Genomic DNA, 22,884 nt, shown 5'->3' on the forward strand with positions numbered 1-22,884 from the left:
TTGGAATTCCTGCAATGAGGAGGGTGGAGAATGTCTGATTTCGAGGGGCCAGTTGTCTGGTTTCCTGGGTGGGGGTGAGGGGGGGGGTGGGGGAGGGGATGGGGGTTTGTTGGGGGGCTGTGTGGGTGGTGGCAAATGGGGTGGTGTGGAAGGGTGGTGCTTTTCAGTCCAGACTTTATGCTGAGGTGGAGAGAGAGATTATTTTGCGATGAGTTTTACTCAGCTGGAGGGAGTTGGAATTGCTCACTCTGCTGGGAAGCACAAACTTCAGAACATTAGAAAAAGCTGGCAGAAATTAATGGCGGCCACCCCCCTGGTGAGTTTGAAAGCGCGGGGTTGGGGTAGTGTTTGATTGTGTGGGGGGGTGGAGCTCCCACCAACCTCTCACCACCCAGCAACCAAGGCCAGGGCGGGAGAGTTGTTGGTGGCCTTCCCACCTAGCGGTCAATCGACACCTTTAAATGGTTACTTAAGGGCCACTTAAGGACCTCAATCAACCTCTGTCTGTTGAATTCCAGTGACAGACGAGTCTTGCAATTCGGAGAGGCCACCAGAAAACCCAGTCAGATTTGCCAGCTGCCTACCAGGGGTTGTCCCTCATTCTTTGGGTACTCTGTACCCAATAGATGATCCCAGCATCAGGAAGGTGTACAGTGTGGTGGGGGGGGCAGTCCCAGCAGGAAGCCACCATTCTGCTCTTGTTTCTATCCCCTTGCCAGTGACCCTCTCCCCTCCTATATCCATTGGTAATCTGTGCTCTCCATGGTCCGTTGGCAACCCCTGGTGATGTAGCCACGGTAATAGCATCAGCGTCCAACACTCCAACAGGCGCTGGCGGTACTGGAGAGCTGTCTAGGTTGGGAATGTAATTGCATCGGGCCTCCCCAAGAAAAGTAACACAGAGCTCCCACCAGTTCTCCAATTGCTGGGTGAGACCTCCATTGCCCATATCAAATCTCGGCCAGTGTTTTGGAAGTTGATGTCTATTAATTCCTGTCTTAGGAATTTACATTTACTTTGATCTTGTATCAGTGATACCTAAGGAACAGATTGAAAAATTACATTATTATCTAAAAACAAAGTTGCTGCAAAATTGGGATCTATACCTCGTAGCTTTTCTGCTGTAAATGTCACTTTGGTGTCCGTGTCAGGTACGCGTGACCTGCACGGTGTGTGCTAGATGTCATCTTGCAGAAGGCATGACTGCAGCTTTGGGAGTGCTGGCTAGAAGCAGGCAGGCTGCACAGATTGTGAGAACAGTCAGCGTGTGACACTGATTTGATGGCGGCACTGCCATTTCCAAGCTCACATTCCGGCGGTTGGCCTCTCATAACCACACACAGCTTAAGATATGTTCAGCTGCAGGAAGGACAGTCCATGCGCACCAGTGTTATTTAAAGCGATCAACATTTTGCAGATTATTGCTGATTACTTTCTACAGGTCTTGTTTGAGTTGGTTGAAGTGCTGGGTGTGGAGGAGATGTGTAAGTCGGTGAAGTCTGCAGGGGGCGGTGCTGTATGTGGAGAACGGGTTCGTTGTGATTGAAAGGGTTCAGGATGCAGCACTCACTCCAATCCATGGTGTTATATTCACAATCCCCCTCGGGCTGCAGAATGAGAGGGAGATGGAGCAGAGTAGAAGAGAAACTGATCGTAGAGGGAGTGGGAGGACGAGTGGGTGTAGGGCTCTCACAAGCTTTATCTACCCAGGGTCTCCTGAGGGCATTTCACTTACCTCCACCTAAACCAAGAGCAGGATGTGCATCTTCTGTGCTTTATGAAGGAGGCGTTCACATAACTCTGCCACCTACTGGAACCAGACCTGCAGCCTCAGAGCAGGGTAAGGTCGGTGCTGTCAGTGACTGTGAAGGGAACCACGATCCTGAGTTTCTTCATGTCATGATCCATTCAGATCGCAGCAGGTGAAATGTGGAACGGCTCCCAGTTCATCATCCACTGTTCATCAGAGAAATGGATGTGATTGCACTGGAGAGGTTGCAGAGGAGAATCACCAGGATGTTGCTTAGGTGGGAGCATTTCAGTTATGAAGAGAGACTGGATAAGCAAGGGTCGTTTTCCTTACAGCAGAGAAGGCTGAGGGGGGACCTGATAGAGGTAAACAAAATTATGAGGGGTAGCTAGGAAGAAACTTTTCCCCTTAGTGGAGGTGTCAATAACCAGGGGGCGTAGATTTAAGGTAAGGGGCAGGAGGTTTAGAGGGGATTGGATGAAAACCTTTTTCACCCTGAGGGTGTTTGGAATCTGGAACACACTGCCTGAGGGGATGGTGGAGGCAGGAACCCTCACAACATCTTTAGATGAGCACTTGAAATGCCATAGCATACAGGGCTCTGGGCCAAGTGCTAGAAAGTGGGATTAGAATAGATAGATGCTTGATGGCCAGCACGGACATGATGGGCCAAAGGGCCTGTTTCTGTGCTGTATAACTCTATGGTTCTATGACTCGAAGTGACAGATGCTGTTTCTACCAGGAGAGAGGAGCTCATTGTTTTTTTTTTCTCCTTTTATTCATTCAAGGGATGTGAGCGCTGCTGGCCAGGCCTGCATTTATTGCTGCCTGCCCCTAATTGCCCTTGAGAAGATGATGGTAAGCCACTTTCCTGAACTGCTGCAGTGAGGTGGTGTAGGTACACCGCCAATGAAGTAGTTCAGTGAATAAAGTAGTGCACTTGGGCAGAAGGGTCTTCCACCTCCATCCTCACTGCTGGCTAAATGGCAATGGGAAGATGGTGGGCATTACACTACCCCACCTTTCCCTCGATATTTTTCAGCACACTCAGTCCCTGGCACCCACCTCCCTGAGTGTTGGTAACATCAACTCAACATTTGTAATTTGTAAAAATTATTAGAACATCAGATGATTTTGTGCACCAAGATATTTTTCTTTTGTCCGTGCAGAATCGGTTGAGCGAAAAAAGCCAAAAGAGAAAGTAATGCCAGGTAAATATCCAGGACTGTTTCGCTCACTTGCGGATTTTGAATGTATAATGACTTCCGTTGATTCATTTGCAGTTTATTGTTAATGATTCAATGCAACTGCGTTAAGAAATAATTAAAAGTAAGTTGCAAAGCTGCAGGGACTGTGTTGTACCCAGATGAAGCAGGATGAGAGGGTCCACTCCAGGTGAGGAGGGGAGGGAGAGAGGGTACAAAAATGATTAAATGGGATGAGGACAGGAGAGAAAAGGGAGGAAAGAGGAGGACGGAGAAGATGGACAGAAAGAGGTGACATGGAGTACGGAAGTGGAGATAAGGAGCAGGGAAATCAGGTGTCAAGGGGGAAGGGGGCGGGTAAATGGAAGTGGCAGAAAAAATTCAGGGTGATTGTGTGGAGTTTTGTTTAGCTCTGTGATTCCCTGTTCTGTGACAAATCATCTCTCCTATTCCTTGTACACGATTTCCTGTTTATTGGTGAGTTGGGATGACAAAAACATTCTCTATTCCAGGACTTTGGAATTCCTGCTTGATGGGGAGGATGAGGAATGCTTGAGCCCTAGAGATCAATTTTCTGGTTAGCTGGAGGGGGTGTCGGGGGCCTGGTGGTGAATGGGGTGGTGGGGCTACTTAATAAGATAAGAGCCCATGGTGTTGGGTGTAGGATATTAGCATGGATAGAGGATTGGCAATAGTAGAAGACAGAGAGTTGGGATAAGGGGGGCATTTTTGGGATGGCAACCTGTAATTAGTGGAGTGGCACAGGGATAAGTGCTGGGACCTCAGTTATTTACAATATATATTAATGACTTAGATGAGGGGAGTGAATGGACTATAGCCAGGTTTGCGGATGACACAAAAATAGGTGGGGAGGCATGTGCCAACAATCACACATGAATGAAGTCTGTAGTATAGAAGAGCCTGAAGCAACACATTCAGATATTTATTTGTTATTCAACATGAAAGTTGGGAAGACAAAGCCAATATTTGGAACAATCCCAAAGATGTGCTGCAGTCCACCCCATTGCTTGTAAAATGTCTGTGGTGTTCAGAAATGCCTTAATCGGCAATTTAAATAGCGCGCTTGGCCTCTAGGCAAAAGGGTCTTCCACCTCCATCCTCACTGCTGGCTGAATGGCGATGGGAAGATGGTGGGCATTACACTATCCCACCCTTCCCTCGATATTTTTCAGCACACTCAGTCCCTGGCACCCACCTCCCTGAGGGCTCGTAACATCAACCCAACATGTGTAATTTGTAGAAGCTATTGTAACAGCAGATGATTTTGTTCACCAAGATATTTTTCATTTGTCCGTGCAGAATCGGTTCAACTAAAGCCAAGAGAAAAAGCGAGACCAGGTAAATGTCCAGGACACTTGACTGTTTTGCTCACCTGCCGATTTGGAATGTCTCATACCTTCTGTTGATTCATTTGCGGTTTATTCTTAATGATTCAATACAACTGCGTTAAGAAATAATTAAAAGTAAGTTGCAGAGCTGCAGCGATTGTGTTGTACCCAGATGAAGCAGGATGAGAAGGCGAAGGGATAATTGGGCCCAGGTGAGGAGGAGAAGAATTAAGAAGACAGAAATAATTAAATAGGATGTGGAGATGAGAGAAGAGGGAGTTAAGGGGAGGACAGAGAAGATGGACAGCGAGGTGGCGTGGAGTACGGAAGTGGTGATTAGGAGCAGTGAAAGCAGGCGTCAAGGGGGAATGCGGTGGGTAAATGGAAGTTGTAGAAAAAATTCAGGGGGATTGAGTGGAGTGATGTTTCGCTCTGTGATTTTCTCTTCTGTGAGAAATTGTATCTCATATCCCCAGTGCCCGATTTCAACGGGGAGTTGGGAATGAGGAAAAATTTCTCTATTCCAGGACGTTGGAACTCCTGCTTGATGGGGAGGATGGGGAATGTTTGATTCCTAGATGCCAATTTTCTGGTTACCTGTAGAGTGGGAGGGAGCACGGGGCAGGGGTGTGGTGGTGAATGGGGTGATAGGGGCAGGTGGAGAGTGGTACTTTTAAGTCCAGACTTTGTGCTGTGGGTGAAGAGTGCTGCAAATCCCAAGGAGATTAACTTTGGGATGAGTTTTACTCAGCTGGAGGGAGAAAGGACTGTTGCTCTCCCTGCTGGGAAATACAAGCTTCAGAGAATCAGAAAGAGTGAACAGAAATCAATGGCCACAACACCCCACCTCTCCCCACCCCCACTCCACAAGGGGGTTCAAACCCGTGGGGTTGGATGGTGTGTGGTTATGTGGGGTACAGTTCCCACTGCGCCCCCACCACCCAGCAATGAAGACTAGGGCAGGAAACCTTCTGGACAGCCTTCCCACTCAGGGGCCAATCAACATCCTCTTGGCCCTGATCCCACTGCTGATGGTTAAATACCAGGGGCAGACGGGGCCGCTACATCCAGAGAGGCCACCCAGCAAACCCGGTCAGATTTGCCAGATAACCAAAGCAGGTAACCCCTTGTTCCTGGGCCTACTGTGCGCGATTGAGGATACCAGCATCAGAAAGGTTGTGGGGAGGAGGGGGGCTGTTCCCTTCAGGAAGCAACACTATGGCTCCTGTTTCCCGCCCTTTGCCAGTGACCCCCTCTGTCCTACACTCACCTCTCTCCGTGGATCCATTGGTAATCTCTGGTGAAGTTCCCACTGTAATACCGGCAGTGCCCGCCGCTCCCACTGGCACTGGCGGTGTTGGAGAGCTGTCTAGGCAAGTGGCTGATTGGATTGTAATTGTGTCAGGCGCTGGAGAAAGGCAGCACACACTTCCAACCGGTCCTCCAATCGCCTGGCATGACCTCCATCACCTACATTAAGTCCTGCCAGTGTTTTGGAAGTTGACGTAAATGAATTTCTGTCTCAGGAATTTACGATTGCATTGACATTGTATCAGATACTGAAAAGTGCGATTGAAAAACTGTATTATTCTCTAAAAGCACAGTTGCTGCAATATTGGGCTCTGTAGCTCCTGGGGTTTTGACGCTATGAGTGTCGCTTTGGTGTCCGTGTCAGGTACACGTTACTGGCACGGTGTGTGCCGGCACCATCTTGTTGCGGCCATTAATGTAGGTGTTGAGTGTGTTGTCTGGAAACAGGCACTGTAGAGAGATCGTGATGTCACTCAGCAAGTGACACTGATTTGATGGCAGCATTGACATTTTCAAACTCCCGCTCTCATTATTGGCCTCTCTTAACCACATAGAGAACGACCCATCATATCCAGTGTTATTTAAAGTGATCAACAATTTTTAGCAGCTCTCCCTCCCATTCATGATGTTATATTCACAATTCTCCTTGGGCTGCTGAACAAGAGCGAGATGTAGCAGAGGCAGCAGAGAAGAGGGGAAATTGTTCATGGGGGAAGCAGGACAATGAGTGGGTGTAGGCCTCACACAGGCTTCAGCTACGCAGGGTCTCAACAACAACAAAGAACAACAAAGAAAAGTACAGCACAGGAACAGGCCCTTCGGCCCTCCAAGCCTGCGCCGATCATATTGCCCGTCAACTAAAACATTTTGCACTTCCGGGGTCCGTATCCCTCTATTCCCATCCTATTCATGTATTTGTCAAGCTGCCTCTTAAACACCACTATTGTACCTGCTTCCACCACCTCTTCTGGCAGCGAATTCCAGACACTCACTACCCTCTGCGTAAAAAACTTGCCCCGCACATCTCCTCAATAGTTTTCTCCTCTCACCTTAAATCTATGTCCCCTAGGAATTGACTCTTCCACCATGGGAAAAAGCTTCTGACTATCTACTCTGTCCATGCCACTTATAATTTTGTAAACTTCTATCAAAGTTGCCCCTCAATCTCCGTCGCTCTAGTGAGAACAATCCGAGTTTCTCCAACCTCTCCTCATAGCTAATAACCTCCAAACCAGGCAGCATCCTGGTAAACCTCCTCTGCACCCTCTCCAATGCCTCCATATCCTTCTGGTAATGTGGCGACCAGAATTGCACGCAAAATTCCAAGTGTAGCCTAACCAAGGTTCTATACAGCTGCAGCATGACTTCCCAGTTTTTATACTCAATACCCCTGCCAATGAAGGCAAGCATGCCATATGCCTTCCTGACTACCTTATCCACCTGCGTTGCCACTTTCAGTGACCTGTGGACCTGTACACCCAGATCCCTCTGCCCGTCAATGGACTTAAGGGTTCTGCCATTTACTGTATAATTCATGCCTGTATTAGACCTTCCAAAATGCATTACCTCGCATTTGTCTGGATTAAACTCCATCTGCCATTTCTCTGCCCAAGTCTCCAACCGATCTATATCCTGTTGTATCCTTTGACATTCCTCTTCACTATCTGCAACTCCTCCAACCTCAGTGTCATCTGCAAACTTACTAATTAGCCCAGTTACATTTTCCTCCAAATCATTTATGTATACTACAAACAGCAAAGGTCCCAGCACTGATCCCTTCGGAACTCCACTAGTCACAGCTCTCCATTCAGAAAAGCACCCTTCCACTGCTACACTCAGTCTTCTATGACCAAGCCAATTCTGTATCCATCTTGCCAGCTCATGTCTGATCCCGTGCGACTTTACCTTCTGTACCAGTCTGCCATGAGGTACCTTGTCAAAGGCCTTACTGAAATCCATGTATATAACATCCACTGCCCTTCCATCGTCAATCATCTTTGTCACTTCCTCGAAAAACTCGATCAAGTTAGTGAGACACGACCTCCCCTTCACAAAACCATGCTGCCTCTCACTAATATGCCCATTTGCTTCCAAATGGTAGTAAAGCCTGTCACGAAGAATCTTCTCCAATAATTTCCCTACCACTGACGTAAGGCTCACCGGCCTGTAATTTCCTGGATTATCCCTGCTACCTTTCTTAAACAACAGAACAACATTGGCTTTTCTCCAGTCCTCTGGGACCTCACCCATAGCCAGTGAGGATGCAAAGATTTCTGTCAAGGCCCCAGCAATCTCCTCCCTTGCCTCCCTCAGTACTCGGTGGTAGATCCCATCTGGCCCAGGGGACTTATCCACCTTAATATTCTTCAAGATGCCTAACACCTCCTCTTTTTTTGATCTCAACATGATCCAGGCTATCTACACACTCTTCCCGATACAAATCGACCGCTAAGTCCTTCTCTTTGGTGAATACTGATGAGAAGTATTCATTGAGTATCTCTCCCATTTCTTCCGGCTCCACACACAGATTCCCACGTCTGTCCCTGAGTGGGCCTACCCTTTCCCTGGCTACCCTATTGCTTTTTACATATGTATAAAAGGCCTTGGGATTTTCCTTAATCCTGGTTGCCAGTGACTTTTCATGACCCCTTTTAGCCCTCCTGACTCCTTGCTTAAGTTTCTTCCTACTTTCTTTATATTCTCCACGGGCTTCATCTGTTCCCAGCCTTCTAGCCCTTATGAATGCTTCCCTTTTCTCCTGAGAGCATTTCACTTACCTCCACCTAAACCAGGAGCAGGATGTGCATCATCTGCTCTTTATGAAGGAGGTGTTCACAGAACTCTGCCACCTATTGGAACCAGACCTGCAGCCTCAGAGCAGGGTAAGGTCGGTGCTGTCAGTGACTGTGAAGGGAACCACAATCCTGAATTTCCTCATGTCATGATCCATTCAGATCGCAGCAGGTGAAATGTGGAACGGCTCCCAGGTTATCATCCATTGTTCATCAGAGAAGTGACAGATGCTCTTTATACCAGGAGAGAGGAGCTCATAGTATTCTCTTTCTTATTTCTTTTATTCATTCAAGGGATGTGAATGCTGCTGGCCAGGCCTGCATTTATTGCTGTCCGTTCCTATTTGCCCATGAGAATGTGGTGTTGAGCCGCCTTCTTGAACTCCTGCAGTCAGGTGGTGCAGGTACACCCAGGGTGCTGTGTGGGGGGGGGGAGCAATTCCTTGATTTTTGACCCAGCAGCTGTGAAGGAATGGCGATAAAGTTCCAGTGCAGGATTCCTGGAGGGAACCTGCAGGTTGTGATGTTCCCTTGTGCCTGCTATCCTTGTCTTTCCAGGTGGTGGAAGTTGTTGGTTTAGCAGATACCAATGATGAAGTCTTGTTGAGGAGCTGCAGTACATCCTGCAGTTGGTGCACACAGATGACACTGTGCTCCAGTGTGGGAGGGAGTGAATATAAAGCTATTGGATTGGGTTTCAGTTAAGCGGACTGCTTTGTCCTGGATCTTGGCAAGCCTCTGAGTGTTGTTTGGAGCTGCGCTCATCCAAACAAATGGAGAGTATTCCATCACACTGCTGAGTAATAGGGTAGTAAGAATGGGGGATTTCAACTTCCCCAACATTAACTCGGTTAGTCATAGTGTGATTGATTTAGAGGGAGCAGAATTCTTAAAATGCATCCAGGAGAGCTTTTTAAGCCAGTGCGTAGAAGGTCCTACAAGAGAGGGGGCAGTCCTGGACTTAATTTTAGGGAATGAAGCCGGGCAAGTGGTAGAGGTATCAGTGGGGGAGCATTTTGCAGAAAGTGATCACAACTCCATTCGGTTCAAGGTTGTTATGGAAAAGGGCAAGGATGGGCCAGAAGTCAGAGTTCTAAGTTGGGGGAAGGCCGATCTTAATAAGATCAGATATGATTTGGCCAGAGTGGACTGGGAGCAGCTACCTTTAGGTAAATCTGCGTCAGAGCAGTGGGGCTCATTCAAAAAGGGAATAGGGAGAGTTCATGGCCAACATATTCCAGTAAAGATAAAGGGTGGGACCAACAAATCCAGGGAACCCTAGATGTCGAGTGATATACAGGATTGGATAAAGAGAAATAGAGAGGTTTATGGCAGATACCGAGATCCCAGAACAGCCGAAGCCCTAGAGGGGTATAGGATGTGTGGGGGGGAACTTTAACAGGAAACTAAGATACCAAAAAGGGTGCATGAAAAAGCATTGGCAGGTAAAATAAAGGAAAATCCAAAGTTATTTTACAAGTACATTAAGAGTAAGAGAATAACTAGAGAAAGAGTAGGGCCCATTCAGGAACATGGTGGTAATTTGTGTGTGGAGCGGGAATACATAGATAGGGTTCTAAATCAATACTTTATGCTGGTGTTCACAAGTGAGAGGGATGATGTGGGTATGGAAATCAGGCAGAAGGACTGTGATATAATTAAACAATTTGGCATAGGAAGGGAGGAGCTTCTACGTGGTCTGGTAGGCTTAAAGTAGATAAATCTCCAGGCCTGGATGAAATGTATCCCAGGCTGTTGAGTGAGGCAAGGGAGGAGACAGCTGGGATGCTTGCAATAATTTTCAATACCCCTCTGGCCACAGGAGAGGTGCCAGAGGACTGGAGGACAGCCAATGTGGTACCGTTATTCATGAAGGGAGGAAGGTATAAACAAGTGAACTGCAGGCTAGTCAGTCGAACCTCAATGGTGGGGAAAATATTCTGATCAATGCTGAGGGACAGAATTAATCTACACTTGGAGAGGCAGGGATTAAGCAAGGATGGTCAGCATGGTTTTGTTAAGGGGAGGTCATGTCTGACCAATTTGATTGAATTTTTCAAGAGGTGACCAGGTGTTAGATGAGGGCAAGGCATTTGACTACTTGGATTTCAGCAAGTCTTTTGATAAGGTCCCGCATGGGAGACTGATAACGAAGGTAAAAGCCCATGGGATCCAAGGCAATTTGGCAAATTGGATCCAGAATTGGCTGAGTGGCAGGAAGCAGAGGGTGATGGTCAAGGGGTGATTTTGTGACTGGATGCCTGCGTCCAGTGGGGTTCCACAGGGACTGGTGTTGGGTCCCTTGCTGTGTTTGGTATAGATAAACGATATGGACTTGAATGTAGGAGGGTTGATCAGTAACTCCACGGATGAGACGAAAATTGGTGGGGTTGTAAATAGTGAAGAGGATAGCCTTCGATTACAGGAGGATATAGACGGGCTGGTCAGATGGGCTGATCAGTGGCAAATGAGACTTAGTCGGGATAAGTGTGAGGTGATGCAGTTGGGCAGGACAAACAAGGCACGGGAATGCATGATGAATGGTAGGACCCTGGGAAGTACCGAGGACTGGAGGGAACTTGTTGTGCATGCCCATCGGTCCCGTATGGGATATTTGCCTTTATTAGCCACGCCATAGAATATAAGAGCAGGGAGGTTATGCTGGAACTGTATGAAATGTTGGTTAGGCCATAGCTAGAGTATTGCATGCAGTTCTGGAATCCACATTATAGGAAGGATGTGATTCCTCTAGAGAAAGTGCAGAGGAGATTTGCCAGAATGATGCCTGGGCTGGAGAATTTTAGTTGCAGAGACATTAGTCGGACTGGGGTTATTTTCCCTGGAGCAGAAGAGATTGAGGGAGGACATGATTGAGGTGTATAAAATTGTGAGGGGTAGAGATAGGGTAGACAGGAAGGAACTTTTCCCTTTGGTGGAGGGATCAATAACCAGGGGGCATAAATTTAATGTAAGGGGCAGGAGCATTAGAGGGGATGTGAGGAAGCATTTTTCACCAAGAGTGTAGTGGGAATCTGGAACTCACTGCCTGAAAGGGTGGTAGAGGCAGAAACCCTCATAACATTGAAGAAGTATTTGGATGTCACTTGCAATGCCATGGCATAGAAGGCTATGGGCCTAATGCTGGAAAATGGGATTAGAATAGTTGGATACTTGTTTGACTGGTGCAGACTCGATGGGCCGTGGGACCTTTTTCTGTACTGTAGACCTCTGTGACTCTATGACACAATGACTTGTGCTCTGTACATAGCGGACAGGCTTTGCAGAGTCAGGAGGTGAGTTCCTACAACAGATTTACGAGCCTCTGTGCTGCCCTTTAGGCACAGTATTTATATTGCCAATCCAGTTCTGTTTCTGGTCAGTAGTAACCCCTAGGATGTTGATAGTGGGGGATTCAGTAATGGTGATGCCATTGAATGTCAAGATGGTTCGATTCTCTCTTGTTGGAGATGGTCATTGCCTGGCACTTGTGTGGAGCAAATGTTATTCGCCACTTGTCCGCCCAAACCTGAATATTGTCCAGGTCTTGTACATTTGGACACAGGCTGCTTCAGTATATGAGGTTTGTGAATGGTAGTAAACACTGTGTAACTTTAGCAAGCATCTCACATGTGACCTTATGTTTGAGGGAAGGTCATTGATGAAGCAGTTTGTAGTAATTATAGTTTTTGAAAATATTGGACTGTAGCTTAAAGAATAATACTGCGATGTAAGATCACATGATCTGTGTAAACCAATGTGTTAGCAGCACGGGGAACTCCTACAGAAGGAGTACTTTAGGTATGGAGTTTGCTGAATGTGTGTTGTTACTTCTGCTGTCTTGTAAATAAAGCCACATGTTTCCACTAAGTAAAGTCCGAAGCGCAACTCCATAACAAACTGGCAATGAGGATAAATCAGAATAGACACTGTACCTTGCCCAGCGATTGTGAGCATTTAAGTTTGTTAAAAATAACAGAAGGTATACTCATCTGAAATGCCACAGTTTGGTAGAATTGTTCTCTTTGAACCAGCCACAGTTGATTGCTTTCAGTACATAGAATTCCTTGCATTCTTCTTTCAAGCGAAGAAAATCACCAGGGAAGAGAAGAAGAGAGCAATCCTCCTGAGTACGTGTGGAAGCAGAACCTACAGATTGATTTGAAGCTTGACGGGCGCCAGTGCCCCAGATTTGAAGACTTTCAGTCAATTAGTAGACCTTGTTAAGGGACATTTTTAACCCAAGCCCTCGTCACAATGCACAGATTCAGGTTGAATACACAAAGTAGAGCCCCAGCTGAGACAATCGCTGCCTAAGTGGCAAAATTAAAGAAACTAACAGAATATTATGATTTCGGTAAGACCCTGAATGACACTCTCAGAGACCATTTAGTATGTGACGTGCAGGAAGAATATTTAGCGAAGATTGGTGGCTGAAGAGAATCTTAATTTTAAGAAAGCTTTAGGAATAGCGCTGGCGATGGAAACACTGTAAGGGATTCACAAACAATTTAACTGGCACCAAATAGCACCGTACACTAAAGTGGGTTGGAAAAGTCAGCCGAAAGTGTCGCAAAAAGCTGGGACTCTGCCGTGAAGCAGTAAACAGCCCCCGCTAACCGAAAAAGAGAGGAAGCAGCTGAGTAAAGTCTTAGAACTCTCCAAGAGCTGAGCAGATAATGAAGTCTTGGGTGACTCAGCTACTAAACTAAGGCAAGTTGAGATTGTATGTAAGAGAAGTCAGGCCGACAGTGAATTCAAAAAGAAAGAGAAGACTGAATTCTGTGGTAAAAAGAAGACACATAGAAAGATGATGCAGAATTGTTGATGAGGCGCCGTCTTTGGACAAGACTGAGCTTAATAATTCCCCATTTGTAGAGGAAGGAGGAGAAAAGTCAAGGGAACCAGAAAGCGATGCATAACTTGCATAGTCGTCAGAGACAATTTGCTATTGAAGAAACAGTATGTGTGAAGAATTTCAGTGGAGGACTGAAGTGGTTACCAGGTAAAGTAAGTTCAGTGACCGGACCATTGTCACACCACGTGGAAGTGGAGGGCTGGATCATCCATAAGCACATGGATCATTTCTGAAAAAGAGATACCACAGCGAGATATTGTTCAGCCTGTAATCATGACTGAACCACTGGTTCCTGTTGAAGATGCTCAACCAAGGACAGACATGCCTTATGTAGTTATTTGAGTGGAAGACACTGATTTTCAAGTGTCCAATGAGGTACTTGATGTTATTGAAGTTCCAGAGAAGGTGTTTCCTGCAAATGAATTTGAAGTCGTGGAGCAGGAACGTTCCGCATGGACCAGGAAAGCACCTCAAAGACTGAACTTGTAATTCCATGATATTTGTAAATATTGTAATATCATGAGATAAATATCCTTGTAAATACAAAATGCCCTGAAAAGTTAAAGGGGGAGGAATGTGGTAATGATAGTTTTGGAAAATGTTGGACAGTAGCTTTAAGAATAATCCTGTGATGTCAGATCACATGATCTGTGTAAACCAATGTGTTAGCAGCACGGGGAACCTGTACAGGAGGGAGTACTTAAGTTACACAGTTTGTTGAACGTGTGTAGTTGCTCCTACTGTCTTGTAAATAAAGCTAAATGTTTCCACCAAGAAAGGTTGTCTGAAGTTCAACTCTATATCACAGCCGAAGATTGTTGGGGTGAGGACACTGCTCTCAGGCAGTCCTGCAGCAATATCGTGGGGTGACTGGGCTGCAACATCACAACCATCTTCCTTTGTACTAGATCTGACTCCAAATAGTGAAGATTTTCCCTTAATTTCATTGACTTCAACATTGCTGGGGCTCCTTGATATCACACTCAGCTAATACTTGGTCAATCACTCTGGGTGTGCCTCGTCCCATAATCACTTCAGATCCACAAGCTGCAGATGCTGTAAACCTGTATCTCTTACCCAGTGCCTTCCCCCACCACACAACCACCATTCTTTTTTCATTCATCCTTTGGATGTGAACATTGCTGAAAAGACCAGCATTTGTTGCCCGTCCGTAATTACCCTTGAGTAGGTGCTGGTGAGTTGCCTTCTTCAATCGCTGCAGTCCCCCCACCGCCGCACCCTCACCCCCCCACCCTGCCCCGCCCCCACCCTGTTGCTTGTAAAATGTCTGTGGTGTTCAGAAAAGCCCTTAGTCGGCGAATTAATTAGTGCACTTGGCCTCTGGGCAGAAGGGTCTTCCACCTCCATCCTCACTGCTGGCTAAATGGCGATGGGAAGATGGTGGGCATTACACTACCCCACCCTTCCCTCGATATTTTTCAGCACGTACAGTCACCTGGCTCCCACGTCCCTGAGTGTTGGTAACATCAACCCAACATATGTAATTTGTAAAAATTATTATAACGGCAAATGATTTTGTTCACCAAGGTATATTTCATTTGTCCGTGCAGGATCGGGTGAGCTACTGCGAAAAGAAGAAGCGAGACCAGGTAAATATCCAGGAAACTTGACTGTTTTGCTCACCTGCCGATTTGGAATGTCTCATACCTTCTGTTGATTCATTTGCGATTTATTCTTGGTAACATCAACCCAACATATGTAATTTGTAAAAAATTATTATAACGGCAAATGATTTTGTTCACCAAGGTATATTTCATTTGTGTGTGCAGGATCGGGTGAACTACTGCGAAAAGAAGAAGCGAGACCAGGTAAATATCCAGGAAACTTGACTGTTTTGCTCACCTGCCGATTTGGAATGTCTCATACCTTCTGTTGATTCATTTGCGATTTATTCTTGGTAACATCAACCCAACATATGTAATTTGTAAAAATTATTATAACGGCAAATGATTTTGTTCACCAAGGTATATTTCATTTGTGTGTGCAGGATCGGGTGAACTACTGCGAAAAGAAGAAGCGAGACCAGGTAAATATCCAGGAAACTTGACTGTTTTGCTCACCTGCCGATTTGGAATGTCTCATACCTTCTGTTGATTCATTTGCGATTTATTCTTAATGATTCAATACAACTGCGTTACGAAATAATTAAAAGTAAGTTGCAGAGCTGCAGCGATTGTGTTGTACCCAGATGAAGCAGGATGAGATGGCGAAGGGATAATTGGGCCCGGGTGAGGAGGGGAAGAATTAAGAAGACAGAAATAATTAAATGGGATGTGGAGATGAGAGAAGAGGGAGTTAAGGGGAGGACAGAGTAGATGGTCAGAGAGGTGACGTGGAGTACGGAAGTGGTGATTAGGAGCAGGGAAAGCAGGCGTCAAGGGTGAATGCGGTGGGTAAATGGAAGTTTAGAAAAAATTCAGGGGGATTGTGTGGAGTGATGTTTCGCTCTGTGATTTTCTCTTCTGTGAGAAAGTGTATCTCATATCCCCAGTGCCCTATTTCCTGTTCAATGGGGAGTTGGGGATGAGGAAAAGTTTCTCTATTCCATGACATTGGAACTCCTGCTTGATGGGGAGGATGGGGAATGTTTGATTCCTAGATGTCAATTTTCTAGTTGCCTGTAGGGTGGGAGGGGGCACAGGGAAGGGGTGTGGTGGTGAATGGGGTGGTGGGGGCAGGTGGAGTGTGGTACTTTTAAGTCCAGACTTTGTGCTGTGGGTGGAGAGTGGTGCAAATCCCAAGGAGATTAACTTTGGGATGAGTTTTACTCAGCTGGAGGGAGAAAGGACTGTTACTCTCCCTGCTGGGAAATACAAGCTTCAGAGAATCAGAAAGAGTGAACAGAAATCAATGGCCACAACACACCACCTGTCCCAGCCCCCACTCCCCAGGAGGGTTCAGTCCCGTGGGGTTGGATGGTGTGTGGTCATGTGGGGTACAGTTCCCACTGTGCCCCCGCCACCCAGCAATGAAGACTAGGGCAGGAAACCTTCTGGGCAGCCTTCCCACCCAGGGGCTAATGGACACCCTCTCGGCCCTGATCCCACTGCTGCTGGTTAAATACCAGGGGCAGACGGTGCCTCACCATCCAGAGAGGTCCCCCAGCAAACCCTGAATGACATGCTCAGAGACCGTTTAGTATGTGACGTGCAGAAAGACACTCTTTAGTGAAGATTGGTGACTGAAGAGAATCTTAATTTTAATAAAGCTTTGGAAATAGCGCTGGCGATGGAAACATTGTAAGGGATTCACAGACAATTTAAGTGGCATAAAATAGCACCGTACACTAAATTGGGTTGGAAAAGTCAGCCGAAAGTGGCGCAAAAAGCTGGGACTCTGCCGTGAAGCAGTAAACAGCCCCCGCTAACCGAAAAAGAGAGGAAGCAGCTTAGTAACTAAATCGAAAAATAACTTTCTGCGATGTGTAAACAATCATTCTTCTAGCTATTGGCAATATATAAAAAAATGTTATTTTTGTCACAGAAGTGGACACAAAGTGAGAAAGTGCGAAGCAAAATTCAAAGAAGCCTCGAAACAACACACGAAGCCCAATGAAATCTGTAGTGTAGTAAAGCCTGAAGCAACACATTCAGATATTTATTTGTTATTCAACATGAAACCTGGGAGGACAGGGCCAATATCTGTTTGTGCTGAGGACGCTGCCCTCAGGCAGTCCTGCAGCAATATCGTGGGATGATTGAGTTGCAACGTCACAACCATCTTCCTTTGTACTAGATCTGACTCCAAATAGTGAAGATTTTCCCTTTATTTCATTGACTTCAACGTTGCTGGGGCTCCTTGATATCACACTCAGCTAATACTTGGTCAATCGCTCTGGGTGTGCCTCGTCCCATAATCACTTCAGATCCACAAGCTGCAGATGCTGTAAACCTGCATCTCTTACTCGGTCCCTTCCCCCACCACAAAACCACCATTCTTTTTTCATTCATCCTTTGGATGTGAACATTGCTGAAAAGACCAGAAGTTGTTGCCCGTCCGTAATTACCCCTGAGTAGGTGCTGGTGAGTTGCCTTCTTCAATCGCTGCAGTCCCCCCACCGCCGCACCCGCACCTCCCCACCGCCCCCCACCCAGCCCCGCCCCCACCCCGTTGCTTGTAAAATGTCTGTGGTGTTCAGAAAAGCCCTTAGTCGGCGAATTAATTAGTGCACTTGGCCTCTGGGCAGAAGGGTCTTCCACCTCCATCCTCACTGCTGGCTAAATGGCGATGGGAAGATGGTGGGCATTACACTACCCCACCCTTCCCTCGATATTTATCAGCACGCTCAGTCCCTGGCACCCACGTCCCTGATTGTTGGTAACATCAACCCAACATGTGCAATTTATAACAATTATGATAACAGCAGGTGATTTCGTTCACCAAAATATTTTTCTATTATCCGTGCAGAATCGGTTCAACGAAAGCCAAAAGAAGAAACAGTACCAGGTAACTATCCAGGACACTTGACTGTTTTGCTCACCTGCCGATTTGGAATGTCTCATACCTTCTGTTGATTCATTTGCGATTTATTCTTAATGATTCAATGCAACTGCATTAAGAAATAATTAAAAGTAAGTTGCAGAGCTGCAGCGATTGTGTTGTACCCAGATGAAGCAGGATGAGAAGGCGAAGGGTTAATTGGGCCCGGGTGAGGAGGGGAAGAATTAAGAAGACAGAAATAATTTAATGGGATCTGGATAGGAGAGAAGAGGGAGTTAAGGGGAGGACAGAGAAGATGGACAGAGAGGCGACATGGAGTACGGAAGTGGTGATTAGGAGCAGGGAAAGCAGGCGTCAAGGGGGAATGTGGTGGGTAAATGGAAGTTTAGAAAAAATTCAGGGGGATTGAGTGTAGTGATGTTTCGCTCTGTGACTTTCTGTTCTGTGAGAAATTGTATCTCATATCCCCAGTGCCCGATTTCCTGTTCAATGGAGAGTTGGGGATGAGGAAAATTTTCTCTATTCCAGCACTTTGGAACTCTTGCTTGATGGGGAGGATAGGGAAAGTTGATTCTTAGATGTCAATTTTCTGGTTACCTGTATGGTGGGAGGGGGCACAGGGAAGGGGTGTGGTGGTGAATGGGGTGGTGAGGGCAGGTGGAGAGTGGTACTTTTAAGTCCAGACTTTGTGCTGTGGGTGAAGCGTGGTGCAAATCCCAAGGAGATTAACTTTGGGATGAGTTTTACTCAGCTGGAGGGAGAAAGGACTGTTGCTCTCCCTGCTTGGAAATACAAGCTTCAGAGAATCAGAAAGAGTGAACAGAAATCAATGGCCATAACGCCGCGCCTGTTCCCGCCCTCACTCCCCAGGAGAGTTCAGACCTGTGGGGTTGGATGGTGTGTGGTCATGTGGGGTACAGTTCCCACTGCACCCCCGCCGCCCAGCAATGAAGACTATGGCAGGAAACATTCTGGGCAGCCTTCCCACCCAGGAGCTAATGGACCTCCTCTTGGCCCTGATCCCAAAGCTGCTGGTTAAATACCAGGGTCAGACGGGGCCTCACCATCCAGGGAGGTCCCCCAGCAAACCCCAAATGACATGCTCAGAGACCGTTTAGTATGTGGCGTGCAGGAAGACACTATTTAGCGAAGATTGGTGACTGAAGAGAATCTTAATTTTAAGAAAGCTTTGGAAATAGCGCTGGCGATGGAAACGCTGTAAGGGATTCACAAACAATTTAAGTGGCACAAAATAGCACCGGACATTAAATTGGGTTGGAATAGTCAGCTGAAAATGGCGCAAAAAGCTGGGACTCTGCCGTGAAGCAGTAAACAGCCCCCGCTAACCGAGAAAGAGAGGAAGCAGCTTAGTAACTAAATCGAAAAATAACTTTCAGCGATGTGGAATGTGAGTTGCCTTCTTCAATCGCTGCAGTCCCCCCACCGTCGCACCGCCACCCCCTCCACCTTGACCCGGCCCACCCCGTTGCTTGTAAAATGTCTGTGGTGTTCAGAAAAGCCCTTAGTCGGTGAATTAATTAGTGCACTTGGCCTCTGGGCGGAAGGGTTTTCCACCTCCATCCTCACTGATGACTAAATGGCGATGGGAAGATGGTGGGCATTACACTATCCCACCCTTCCCTCGATATTTTTCAGCACGCTCAGTCCCTGGCACCCACCTCCCTGAGTGTTGGTAACATCAAACCAACATGTGTAATTTGTAAAAATTATTATAACATCAGATGATTTTGTTCACCAAGACATTTTTCTTTTATCCGTGCAGAATTGTTCGAAGAACTGCTAGAAGAAGCGAGACCAGGTAAATATCCAGGACACTTGACTGTTTTGCTCACCTGCCGATTTGGAATGTCTCATACCTTCTGTTGATTCATTTGCGGTTTATTCTTAATGATTCAATACAACTGTGTTCAGAAATAATTAAAGTAAGTTGCAGAGCTGCAGCGATTGTGTTGTACCCAGATGAAGCAGGATGAGAAGGCGAAGGGATAATTGGGCCCGGGTGAGGAGGGGAAGAATTAAGAAGATAGAAATAATTAAATGGGATGTGGAGATGAGAGAAGAGGGAGTTAAGGGGAGGACAGAGAAGATCGACAGAGAGGTGATATGGAGTATGGAAGTGGTGATTAGGAGCAGGGAAAGCAGGCATCAAGGGGGGATGCGGTGGGTAAATGGAAGTTTAGAAAAACTTCAGGGGGATTTTGTGGAGTGATGTTTCGCTCTGTGATTTTCTCTTCTGTGAGAAATTGTATCTCATATCCCCAGTGCCCTATTTCCTGTTCAATGGGGAGTTGGGGATGAGGAAAAGTTTCTCTATTCCATGACTTTCGAACTCCTGCTTGTTGGGGAGGATGGGGAATGTTTGATTCCTAGATGTCCATTTTCTGGTCACCTGGAGGATGGGAGGGGGCACGGGGCAGGGGTGTGGTGGTGAATGGGGTGGTGGGGGGAGGTGGAGAGTAGTACTTTTAAGTCCAGACTTTGTGCAGCGGGTGAAGACTGGTGCAAATCCCAAGGACATTAACTGTGGGATGAGTTTTACTCAGCTGGAGGGAGAAAGGACTGTTGCTCTCCCTGCTGCGAAATACAAGCTTCAGAGAATCAGAAAGAGTGAACAGAAATCAATGGCCACAACACCCCACCTCTCCCAGCCCCCACTCCCCAGGAGGGTTCAAACCTGTGGGGTTGGATGGTGTGTGGTCATGTGGGGTACAGTTCCCACTGCACCCCCGCCACCCAGCAATGAAGACTAGGGCAGGAAACCTTCTGGGCAGCCTTCCCACCCAGGTGCCTATCGACACACTCTTGATCCTGATCCCAATGCTGATGGTGAAATACCAGGGGTAGACGCGGCATCTCCATCCAGAGACGCCACCCAACGAACCCGATCAGATTTGCCAGATAACCAAAACAGGTAGCCCCTTGTTCCTGGGCCTACTGTGCACGATTGAGGATTCCAGCATCAGAAAGCTTGTGGGGAGGAAGAAAGCAACATTACGGCTCTTGTTTCCCGCCCTTTGCCATTGACCCCCTCCGTCCCACGCTCACCTCTCTCCGTGGCTCCATTGGTAATCTCGGGTGAAGTTCCCACTGTAATACCGGCTGTGCCCGCCGCTCCCACTGGCTCTGGCGGTGTTGGAGAGCTGACTAGGCAAGTGGCTGATTGGATTGTAATTGTGTCAGGCGCTGGAGAAAGGCAGCACACACTTCCAACCGGTCCTCCAATCGCCTGGCATGACCTCCATCACCCACATTAAGTCCTGCCAGTGTTTTGGAAGTTGACGTAAATGAATTCCTGTCTCAGGAATTTACGATTGCATTGACATTGTATCAGATACTGAAAAGTGCGATTGAAAAACTGTATTATTCTCTAAAAACACAGTTGCTGCAATATTGGGCTCTGTAGCTCCAGGGGTTTTGATGCTATGAGTGTCGCTTTGGTGTCCATGTCAGGTACACGTTACTGGCACGGTGTGAGCCGGCACCATCTTGTTGCGGCCATTAATGTAGGTGTTGAGTGTGTTGTCTGGAAACAGGCACTGTAGAGAGATCGTGATGTCACTCAGCAAGTGACACTGATTTGATGGCAGCAATGCCATTTTCAAACTCCCGCTCTCATTATAGGCCTCTCTTAACCACATACAGAACGACCCACCATATCCAGTGTTATTTAAAGTGATCAACAGTTTTTCGCAGCCCTCACTCCCATCCATGATGTAATATTCACAATTCTCCTTGGGCTGCTGAACAAGAGGAAGATGTAGCAGAGGCAGCAGAGAAGAGGGGAAACTGTTCATGGGGGAAGCAGAACGATGAGTGGGTGTAGGGCTCCCACAGGCTTCAGCTCCGCAGGGTCTCCTGAGAGCATTTCACTTACCTCCACCTAAACCAGGAGCAGGATGTGCATCATCTGCTCTTTATGAAGGAGGTGTTCACAGTACTCTGCCACCTATTATACCCAGACTTGCAGCCTCAGAGCTGGGTAAGGTCGGTGCTGTCAGTGACTGTGAAGGGAACCACGACCCTGAATTTCCTCATGTTATGATCCATTCAGATCGCAGCAGGTGAAATGTGGAACGGCTCCCAGGTCATCATCCACTGTTCCTCAGAGAAGTGACAGATGCTCTTTATACCAGGAGAGAGGAGCTGATAGTATTCTCTTTCTTATTTATTTTATTCATTCAAGGGATGTGAATGATGCTGGCCAGGCCTGCATTTATTGCTGCCCGTTTCTATTTGCCCATGAGAATGTGGTGTTGAGCCGCCTTCCTGAACTTCTGCAATCAGGTGGTGCAGGTACACCCAGGGTGCTGTGGGGTGGGGGAGCAATTCCTTGATCTTTGACCCAGCAGCTGTGTAGGAATGGCGATAAAGTTCCAGTGCAGGATTCCTGGAGGGAACCTGCAGGTTGTGATGTTCCCTTGTGCCTGCTATCCTTGTCTTTCCAGGTGGTGGAAGTTGTTGGTTTAGCAGATACTAACGATGAAGTCTTGTTGAGGAGCTGCAGTACATCCTGCAGTTGGTGCACACAAATGACACTGTGCTCCAGTGTGGGAGGGAGTGAATATCAAGCTATTGGATTGGGTTTCAGTTAAGCAGACTGCTTTGTCCTGGATCTTGGCAAGCCTCTGAGTGTTGTTTGGAGCTGCGCTCATCCAAGCAAAGGGAGAGTATTCCATCACACTGCTAAGTAATAGGGTAGTAAGAACGGGGGATTTCAAATTCCTCAACATTAACTCGGTTAGTCATAGTGTGATTGATTTAGAGGGAGCAGAATTCTTAAAATGCATCCAGGAGAGCTTTTTAAGCCAGTACATAGAAGGTCCTGCAAGAGAGGGGGCGATCCAGGACTTAATTTTAGGGAATAAAGCTGGGCATGTGGTAGAGGTATCAGTGGAGGAGCATTTTGCAGATAGTGATCATAACGTGGTTAGACTCAAGGTTGTTATGGAAAAGGGCAAGGATGGGATAAAGAGAAATAGAGAGGTTTATGGCAGATACCAGGATCCCAAACAGCAGAAGCCCTAGAGGAATATGGAATGTGTAGGGGGGAACTTAAAAAGGGAACTAGGATACCAATAAGGGTGCATGAAAAAGCATTGGCAGGTAAAATAAAGGAAAATCCAAAGTTATTTTACAAGTA

The 22,884-nt window shown here is 46.9% G+C and overlaps 1 protein-coding gene across 1 annotated transcript in view; it reads left to right on the forward strand.

Annotated features, from left to right (window-relative positions):
• Nucleotides 1-1,832: 1,832 nt before the first annotated feature.
• Nucleotides 1,833-22,884, forward strand: part of LOC144683223 (uncharacterized) — a 103,677-nt gene continuing 82,625 nt past the window's right edge. Inside the window, exons 1-8 of the mRNA XM_078546180.1 lie at nucleotides 1,833-2,027; nucleotides 2,920-2,961; nucleotides 4,276-4,314; nucleotides 14,834-14,872; nucleotides 15,053-15,091; nucleotides 15,271-15,309; nucleotides 17,691-17,729; nucleotides 19,507-19,542. Of these exons, the coding sequence (XP_078402306.1) occupies nucleotides 2,955-2,961; nucleotides 4,276-4,314; nucleotides 14,834-14,872; nucleotides 15,053-15,091; nucleotides 15,271-15,309; nucleotides 17,691-17,729; nucleotides 19,507-19,542 (238 nt within the window). The 5' untranslated portion in view covers nucleotides 1,833-2,027; nucleotides 2,920-2,954. The remainder of the gene's footprint in view (nucleotides 2,028-2,919; nucleotides 2,962-4,275; nucleotides 4,315-14,833; nucleotides 14,873-15,052; nucleotides 15,092-15,270; nucleotides 15,310-17,690; nucleotides 17,730-19,506; nucleotides 19,543-22,884) is intronic.

The sequence above is a fragment of the Cetorhinus maximus genome, chromosome 8 (genome assembly GCF_964194155.1).
Source record: "Cetorhinus maximus chromosome 8, sCetMax3.hap1.1, whole genome shotgun sequence".
Taxonomy (NCBI): domain Eukaryota; kingdom Metazoa; phylum Chordata; class Chondrichthyes; order Lamniformes; family Cetorhinidae; genus Cetorhinus; species Cetorhinus maximus.